General features: G+C 57.4%; 1 protein-coding gene across 1 annotated transcript; it reads right to left on the bottom strand.

Annotated features, from left to right (window-relative positions):
- Positions 1-2,447: 2,447 nt before the first annotated feature.
- Gnb2 (G protein subunit beta 2) lies at positions 2,448-7,557 on the bottom strand. The gene is made up of 10 exons (XM_077105938.1): positions 7,391-7,557; positions 5,027-5,172; positions 4,737-4,775; positions 4,526-4,632; positions 4,162-4,225; positions 3,916-4,078; positions 3,756-3,822; positions 3,316-3,517; positions 3,005-3,221; positions 2,448-2,926 (listed from the first exon to the last, which is right to left on the bottom strand). Exons 2-10 carry the CDS (start codon positions 5,081-5,083, stop codon positions 2,820-2,822), a joined length of 1,023 nt encoding a protein of 340 aa, XP_076962053.1. The 5' UTR covers positions 5,084-5,172; positions 7,391-7,557; the 3' UTR covers positions 2,448-2,819.
- Positions 7,558-9,148: the final 1,591 nt, after the last annotated feature.

A 9,148-nucleotide genomic window follows, 5' to 3' on the forward strand; every position in this document is an offset into this window, starting at 1 on the left:
CTCTCAGCAAGGAGCAGAGGAGGAAGCAGGGGCAGGGTCCCCAGCACTTGTTACAAACCACACGATGCACCTTAATTCACCCACCACGAGGCACTTTATAGATTGGGGGGGAAGGGTTTTTTTTGTTTTGTTTTTTTTCTCTTTTTAATTTTAAATGACTTTGAAGAAAATGTTAGGAGAGGACAAAAATATCGTTAAAAAACTAGACTCTAGACACCTTTCCCCTTGAGGGGTAGTGGGTGTGACAATGGAAGGTCCACAGAAGTTTTTTGTTTGTTTTTGTTTTTTTAAAAAAATGAAAAATAATGAAAAAAAAAAAAAAGGTTAGGAGGCTGAAAGAAAAACACACTGTTATTTTGGGGCAGTGGGGCACAGGCCCCATGGACCTGTCTGCCAGGCCCCCAAGGCTGCACTTACCCTGCTGCCCCCAGGAGGTGGGCCACTGGGGTAACTGGAAGCTGGGGTGCCAGCAGTTTGCACAGCGAGGCCCCCTCAGAGCCCCGCCTGCCGGACCCGCTGTGAACCAGCTCCCTGTTGCTGTGACTGTGGCACAGGTGTCCGGGATGGGGGCCAAAGCACCCCTTGGCTTCGCTGCTTTGGGGGAAAGTTGCACAAATTGGACAAGCCGCCTCGGCCCCAGCTGCCGCCACCCTGGCTGATGGGAGATGGGAAGGGCTGGTCAGTGCCAGCCTTGTCAGGCGGTGGGACTCAGATCCAGGCCTGCTGAGGAGCTTCCCCCACCGCTGCCATTTTGGGGGATGGCCTGGGTGTGATACTGAAAGCCCCAGCTCCCTGCCTTGCCACATGAATGTATTCTTTGGCCCCAAGCCCTGGCCTCACCCCCATCAGAGGAAGGGGGTGGAGCAGTTCCTCCAGGAGCTGGGAGGCTGCTTCACGGACTGAGTCCTTGTTCCTGTGAGGGGCAGGAGGGCCTTGAAGGGCCAGGAGTGGGTGGCTTGGGGTTGAGGCCTGCAGTAGGGGAGCTGTCCCAAGGGAGCCCCCTGACCTGCAGCCAGCTATGTGGGGTGTGGACCACCCAGCTCTGCGCCTGACCCCTCCGTTGACCAAATGGGAGAGGAGCAAGTGGCCTCTCCTCCACACCATTTTTTAATGTTGGGTAAGGCTGGGGGTCGAGAGTGGAGTGTCTCTCCTGGGTCAGGGGTAGGCTGCCTTGCCTAGTGCTCACCGACTTCTCACTCCCAGTCCCCTGCCTGGGCTTGTCATCCGTTTTTTTAGTAGTTTGTTTTATCTTTTGGGTTTCTCATAGAACTTTTCCCATCGACCTCATTGCTCAGAGTGCAGTATTAGGGCAAGACTGCCACTGCCTCCCCTCCATGAATGTATTTCTCCTTCCTGCCCTGGGGAAGTGGGGAGTGGCCCCGATTTCTTTCCTCATTTATCCCCAGATTTTTTATTTTTTATTTTTTATTTTTTTGCACCAAAGTGGCAACTGGGTCAGTGTTGGGGATAAAGCTGGCCTCCGGGTGGAAGGGCCCCTCCACCTAGTTCTCCCTGGTTTTGACAGTGTTAGTGTCCGTGAAAAGACAATATTCTCTCTAAAGCAATAAGGGGGTGATGGGCCAGGGGGAAATGTGTTGCTGCTGCTGGCCCCCCAGCTCCCCCTGCCCTCTTGCCGCACACTGGCATTAGAGGGGTGAGGGAGATTCCTGTTGTGACTGAATGTAACCACCCTGCCCCTGCCGCAGCCAATGCAGGGGAAGGGGGGACACTCTTCCTGTCTCTTCCTGCCCCTTCCCCCCAGCTAAAGAGACTTTGAACTGGGGGCCCATGAGCCTGGAGAGGCCTTAACCCTGTGAGGAAGTGTAGGGGGAACCCTCTCCCAACCCATCCCCTCTGAGAGTGGTCAATGTTTACAAGCCCTGAGCCCTCAGCCCAGGGACTCAGACCCCATTGCTATCCTTTCCCAGTCCGTCTTCCTGGGCCCTAGCTGCCCCCTACTTCTAGGGTTTGGGGTGGTGCAGGGGTCATTCTGTGTTCCCTGGTCTGCCTTGTACCCACCATCTCCCTGCCCTACCTCCACCCTGTGTGACTTCCCTTTCTTCTTCTGGCCCCTGTAAATACTCCTTCCCCCAATAAAACTCTTTGGTGTGTGTTCTCCCCTTCCACCTCGCCTACTGACCTTATTTGGGGAAAGAATTATAGGGATAGGGGCACAGCTCAGCTAGGAACTAAAGGAGCTCAGGGCAGGGGCATAGCCAGCCCAGGTGGGGGAGACACTGATGGGCTGTGGATACCTGATGACTCGCTGGCCCTGCTGGACAGGAGTATCTCCTGCCTCTGGCTTCAGCCTAGTGAGGGGAAAAGGAGTCGTCGTCCCCCCCACCCCCCAGGTAGGCCTGCTGCTTTGGGCCTGATATCCCACAGCCTGCCTGCCTTCAGGCACAGAGATTCAAAGGAGGCAGACAAAAGCAAGAGAGGAGACCAGGTACAGAGTTGGAATTGGTTCCTTTATGGAAAAACTGAAAATATAATAAAAATTAAAATAAAACCAGTTTTAAAAAAGCCAGCCCCTGGAGTTTCCACCTCCTGCCTCTGGCCCTCCAGAGGGGTGAGGCCTTGACCCCAGGGCAGCAAAAGGATAAGGGCTTCTGCCCCTCCTCTTCCCCCATTCCATCCCCATCTTTATCTCCACAGTGGGGGCCCCCGGGAGGAACCAAACCTGGGTGGGGGAGCAGGGACCCAAGGCCCTGTGGTCCAGGGAGGGAAGCTCGGTGTGTACCCAGCCCCAAAGCTCCCGGCCTGTAGTGTGGGCATGGGCAGGGCCCCTCCCAGCCTGGGCCCAGCTGGGGTTGGGACCGTTAGTTCCAGATCTTGAGGAAGGAGTCCCAGGAGCCTGTGGCCACAGCCATACCATCATCAGTGACCCCAAGGCAGCTCACACGGTTGTCATGGCCAGCAAGGACACCTGAGGGGGAGAGGGACATAAGTACTACCTGGGTGCATCACTACTCCCTGCCTGCCTGCTCCAGCACCCAGGTCTCACCTGCACGGTCGCCCTTCATGGCGTCCCAGATGTTGCAGTTGAAGTCGTCATAGCCTGCAAGCAGCAGCCGGCCACTGCGTGAGAAGGCAACCGAGGTGATGCCACAAATGATGTTGTCATGCGAATACATGAGGAGCTCCTGGTCAGCCCGCAGGTCGAACAGGCGGCATGTGGCGTCGTCAGAGCCCGTGGTGAAGGCGTAGCCGTTGGGGAAGAACTGTGGGACATGGGCCAGAGGGGGTGAGGATTCGAGGCCAGGGTCAGTGGCCTGGAAGGAAGGGGCCAACCCTTCGGGCTCACCCCCAACTTACAGCCACAGCGTTGATGTCGGATTCATGACCAATGAAGGTCTGTCGGCACATGGAATCCCGCACGTCCCACAGCTTGATGGAGGCGTCACAGGCACCTGACACAAAGGTGCGCCCATCGGGGGCCAATGACAGAGACATCACATCCCCACTGTGTCCAGCAAAACCTACAGTCTGCTGGCCTGTCTCAATGTCCCACAGGGCACTAGATGAGACAGAAGGAAAGGAACAGAGATGAAGTGAAGGACAAATTCCCTGGCTTCCCATGTCCTCTCCAGAGGAACCTACCCCTGATCTATGGAAGGGGCCCAGGAACTTGCTCTCCACCCAGGCCAAACAGCTTAGGAGCCCACTTAGAAAGGGAGGCTAGGAGACTGAGCACTGAGATGATCTAGGGAGGGAATGTGGGTTAGCACAGACTGCCCAACCCTGAAGGGCCTTACCAGGTGGTATCCCCAGAGCTGGTGATTATTTGGTTGTCATCCAGGAAGCGGCAGCATGACAAGTACCCTAAGGAAGAGGGCTGGTCAGTGGAGTCTCTCAGGGAGAGCAGCAAGGCCCTGACCGGATAACAGCGCCCTTACACGGCCAAGCCCCACTCACCAGTATGGCCAGGCAGCTCCCGGCTGACCCTGACATTGCCCTCGCGGGTCTTGAGGCTGTAGATGGAGCAGATGTTGTCCAAACCCCCACAGGCCACAAAGTTCCCTGAGGGTGCGTAGGCACAGGTCATGACCCAGGAAGAGCGCAGTGGGATGGCATGGACCTACAGAGAAGGGGCAGCATCCAGGGTCAGAGCCAGTTAGGGCCCGCAGCCTAGTCCCACCCTGCCTCAGGCACTACCTCTACCTTGTTGGTGGTGTAACTGTCCCAGATGATGAGCTTCCCATCCTGGGAGGCGCTGACCAGCAGCCTGGTGGAGAGCAGCCGGGGAGAGGAACAGGAGTCAAGGTACAGAGCAACAACCCCCTCCCATCTGAAGGGAGGCTCTTCTGAGACACCCCAGTAGCAGCTCAGAAGCCCTATCAATAAGGCCCTGCTTTCCCTGGTTCCCTGAAGACAGTGGGAGTCAAAGTCTCCCCAAACTTCATTTGACACAAGAGGCAATCTGTACAGCCCACCAGCCCCCCATGCCACTCTCCCCACTATAAAATCACCCTGCAGCCCTTAACACCAAAGCTGAGCACAGAGCCCCAACCAACCACCCATGCACCTTGAGTCTGTCCCCCAGTGCATGGCATAGATTTTTGCCAGGTGTCCACGGAGGGTCCTCCGTGTTCTCATCTGGATTCTTCCCACTGGGTCCAGCCCAGCTGTGATCTGGAGTTGGACAAAAAAGGGGCTCAGGGACACCCAGACAACAGGACCTCCACCCCCATTCCAGCAGTATGCCTCAACCCTTGCTTCTCCAGGAATCCTCTCACCTGGGTCAGTGTTGAATCCCCGCATGCTTTCCGGGCATCCTGTAAAAGATGGCAGAGCCAGAGAAAAGCAGGAGAGAAGATGGGTGCAGGAGGAGAGGGAAGAAGAGTAAAGAAAGCAGGAGACAAGGCAGTGGGGAGTATGAGACATTGAGAGATTAGGGTACCCTCCCTCCCCCCACCCACAAAGACCCAAGCGGCCCACTGGGGGCAGGGGACAATGGGCAGCAGCACACACAAGCTGTCTGGCACTGCCCGCTCACTCTTCCCATCCCCGCCGGCCAGGCCCTCACCCGGATCTGGTTCCGGAGCTGCTCGGCCTCCTGTCTCAGTTGCTCCAGCTCACTCATGGCGCCGGGCCCGTGGGGCGGGGTTGGGGGCGGCTGGGGGCCGCGGGACGGGGGCTGGGGGAGGCAGCTCCTGGCCGCTGGCCCGAGGCCTGGGGGATGCAGGGCTGACGTCAGACCTCAAGGCCGCCGGGGAAGTAGGGGCAAAGGCGGGGTGGAAGCGCGGCCCGGAAGGGGTAAGCTCGGCGGGGGGCGGGGGGGTCAGGCCGTGTTGTCCCCGAGCAGGACAAGGGTCTCTGGCACCCGAGAGACGTTACGGAGGTACCCGCGACTTCCCCAATCTTCCTCCCGGCCCCGGAAACAGCGGGAAGTGCAAGAGGAAGCGCAGGGGAAACCCCTCCCCCGGACAGCAGCCCGGGCGGGACACCCGCGGCAGGAACTGGGAGGGGGGGAGTCCCTTCGAAAACAGACCTGGCGTCCGCCCCAGCCGCACAGGCACCGCCCTCCCAGCACCTAATTTTAAAAGGGGCGGTGCCTCTTTAAATTCACCCCCACACGCCGCACACCCTCCACACACACCCCCAGCTTCGACGGCGGGGGGAGACAGGAGGGGGAGGCTGGGCTGTTCGTGGGGTTGCCTAGGCAACCGTCACCCGGACTGAGAGCACCTCATTGGTGAAATGCCCCCACCCTAGCCCCGTTGCCAAGGCAACCGCATCCGCGGCAGAGACCTGTAGGGTGGGTGACCCCACCCACGGCCCCAGCGCCCCCGCCCGACCCAGCCTCCCGCCTCTCCCCTGAACCGGCCGGGGTGGCTGTTTACAGGATTTGGGAAAAGCCGATTGGGCACTAATAGGTTCGGGACGGCTCACCCCGGATAATCCCCGTGCCGGCTGCGCCCCATTAGCCGCCCGCAGAGGGAGGGGGCGAGGGCGGTGGGGAAGGCAGCCTGGGGCCGCTGCTCCTTCCAGCGCCGAGGCCACTCGCCCCGCCGCGCCCGCGGAAAGCCCGTGGGAGCCGCTCCGAAGTAATTAGGACTCGGAAGAGAGGCCCCTGGCCCCAAGGCGCGGAGCTGCTCTCTCCCAGGCGCCGATGGCCAGCCCCAGGCGGCCGGCCCTGCGGCCCTCGGCAGTCCAAAAGCCCAGCCCGGAGCTCGGAGTCGGGACCCCAGGAACCTGGCTGGCACCGCTCCAGGGCCCGACGTCCTGTCCCCACCCCCAACACCTGTGCGATCTGGCCGTGCACACAGCGCTCAGCCGACCCGGGCGTCCCCCACCCAGCTCACACTTCCCCCAGGCGCTGGGCGTTCCTCTTCCCTACAGATATTTCCCCTCGGTAAATTCTGCGCTAGGGCCACAAGATGCTACTCCAAAGGCGGGGATCAGGGGGCAGAGCCCCTACCCAATCTCAACCCCGGTACAGACAAAGCCTCTTCCTTCCAGATGCCAGCAGCCTAGGCCGGGCGGCAACGCCAGCGGCCCGGGGCAGAAGGAAGCAGGCCAGGAGGAAGCCACTGGGGGTGGGGACGACGCTCCAGTTCTCGGTCCCATCACCCTCCAAGGCTCCCTCGACAGCTCCCTGATTACGGGAATAACAGCAGCCAAAGCCCCAAACAGAAAAGAGGGTGCCACCTCATCGCAGGTCTGGCGGGGAGAACTGGGGGCCAGAGGAGGGTCCCCATGTCAGGCAGCTGGAAGGCGCAAGCTGATGCCGCGCTGTGAAGCGCAGTGGGCCTGGCCTTCTGGCCCCCACGACCTCCATTTTGCCCTAAAGAAAGCTGGGCGGGGGGCAGGAGCCTGAGAACTAAGCTTGGGTTAGCACTTGTAAAGGAAATAAGGTATAGAGGTCTCCAGTTTAGGGCTTGGGGGCCAGAAGCCGCAGCCAAAGACCAAATCGAGAGTAGGGTGGAGACGAAGGCAAGGGTGGCCTCGCGGCCTTGCCCGTCTCTCCCCGGATTCTGGAGTTTTATAAGGCAAATGCCGGCAGGGGTGCGAAACGGGTGGACACGAGGGGTGCCATCCAGGGCAGGCGGGAGGGTGGTGGTGGGGAAAGGGGGCGGGACAGGGCCTAGAGGGAGCTCGGAATTTAGCCCCCCAACTATTAGGCGAGCAAGAGGCAGACGGGGCTGGGATTGGGTCTGGGGTCGGGAAAATACCGCTGATGGTGCAGGGATCGCATGCATTATTGGGGCCCTGGGTCCCCCAGTTCCCCTTCCGGGTTTGGAAGCTACGGGGCCAGAGGAAGGGAGGGGAGGTCTGGAGAGTTACGTCCGCTCCCAAGAGGCTAGATCGGAGAGACAGAAGAAGGAACATTTCCCCGTGGGAATTTGGGGCTGGGGGGAATGAGCACTCCTTTTGTCAGCGGAGGTACCTGTGGCGGTAGGACTCTGCGAAGGGATCGCTGGAGGAGCGCGGGAGGTCCTGTCTTCCTCCGCGGCGGAGGCGGCAGCGGCGGCGACGCGGATGGATTTCCTCAGTCACCCCAACTCAACCGCCCAGCGCTGCTCTCCCCAGAGCGGAGGGATCCCGCCCGCCAGTGACGCGGCTGTCGCCGCCGCGCCCAGGGCCCGGCTGGGCGAGACCAAACTAGCTAGTGGGGGGAGGCCAGAAGAGGAAGCATCACTTCGAGGGCAAAAACTGACTCGGTCACAACAAAGATACTACTTCATGCAATTTCGATGCTAAAGGGACCAAAATAATGTTTGCTTCCAGAAGAGGCGTAAGATTTCTCCTCTGGGGCTGGCAGAGATGGTACCGGCATAGGGGAGGGTGAAAAAAAAAACAAAACTCTCTGATCACGTGACACGTCTCCGGCCCCTCCCGAATTGGGCGGTTCCAGACAGGGAAGGGGAGCTCGAAGGCCCAGTTCTTGATTTAACCACGCCCCTCCCTGGTGATGCCCCGCCCCTCTGCTGGAGGAGGAGTTAGAGAGATCCCGGCTGGTGCTGGACTGGACCCGACTCCAGGCAGCTGGAGGAAGAGCTGCGATTTGGGCTGTACCGGTCAGGGTTGGGGCCACTGCGAGCCCGAGTAATTGAGGCAAGTCTTGCTCAGGCAGTTTATCTGTGTTGCCCAGTGGGCTTTTGTAGACCACCCTGTACAGGGCCACATGCCACTGTAATGACAATTCACATTTGTTGAAATCCATGCTTGTTATTTAATCCGCACATCAATACTGTGAAGTAGCAGCAGTACCCTGATTTTATAGTAGTGAAACAGATCCAGGCTGCAAAGTGGAGATACGAACCCAGGAAGCCTTAAAGACTTTATTGTGCAGTTATATCGATACAATTTCTTTATGTAACCCCACTGTGGACCACCCGGAAGTATGAGAATGTCAGTATAGGCCTCAGTTTACACATCTGTTCAATGAGGGGTTGAAGCCTTCTGCCTTTTGAATTGTCATGGGATCCCCATGGTTGTGAAAACACTTTGGAAAGTTCAACATATTGCCTTCATGGATTCCTCATAACAAAAGCACCAAAGCATTCTATTCATTAGCCTTTGTGAAAGGCCTTAAATAGCTTTCAGAAGCACAACTTTTTTTTTTTTTAAGAAAAAAAGTGACATTCTTTGTTATGCATAAATTCTATTTATGTGCACCCAGCTACTAAATGATGTATTTGCAACAGATAATAGATGTCAATTAGACATCAGAATTTGGAAGGGACTTTATAGATAATTTTCAGTTTTATCTTCTACAAAGGGACATAGTGACTTCCCCCAAGGCACTTCAGCAGCCTGAGACTAGACCCAATTCTGTCAATCTTTATAGGGCATTTGATGCTGCTTTATCTCACTCTGGTTTCTGCGTTAATATGCTTTCTTGGTTTAACTCATTCAGCTAAAATTTACTGAACCCCAATGATGTGTCAGGCTTTGTGTGTCCTAGCACTGAGGATACTACCACAAACAACATGTGCATCTCTTTAGCCTGCCTGGACACAGCGATGAATGATACATAGCAGTGCTGGTGGTCTGGAGATGTCTTTCTTTCTTTTTTTTTTTTTTTAATTTTAATATTTATTTTTTAGTTTTTTCGGTGGACACAACATCTTTGTATGTGGTGCTGAGGATCGAACCCGGGCCGTATGCATGCCAGGCGAGCGGGCTACCGCTTGAGCCACAT

The sequence above is a fragment of the Callospermophilus lateralis genome, chromosome 19 (genome assembly GCF_048772815.1).
Source record: "Callospermophilus lateralis isolate mCalLat2 chromosome 19, mCalLat2.hap1, whole genome shotgun sequence".
NCBI classification, from domain to species: domain Eukaryota; kingdom Metazoa; phylum Chordata; class Mammalia; order Rodentia; family Sciuridae; genus Callospermophilus; species Callospermophilus lateralis.

Excerpts from the sequence above, each read along its gene's own strand:
- Gnb2 (XM_077105938.1), bottom strand. The coding sequence starts at position 5,083 with ATGAGTGAGCTGGAGCAACTGAGACAGGAGGCCGAGCAGCTCCGGAAC. Across the intron at positions 4,776-5,026 it reads AGCTCCGGAACCAGATCCGG|GATGCCCGGAAAGCATGCGG; the intron begins GTGAGGGCCTGG and ends CATCTTTTACAG. Across the intron at positions 3,222-3,315 it reads CCGACATCAACGCTGTGGCT|TTCTTCCCCAACGGCTACGC; the intron begins GTAAGTTGGGGG and ends CATGTCCCACAG.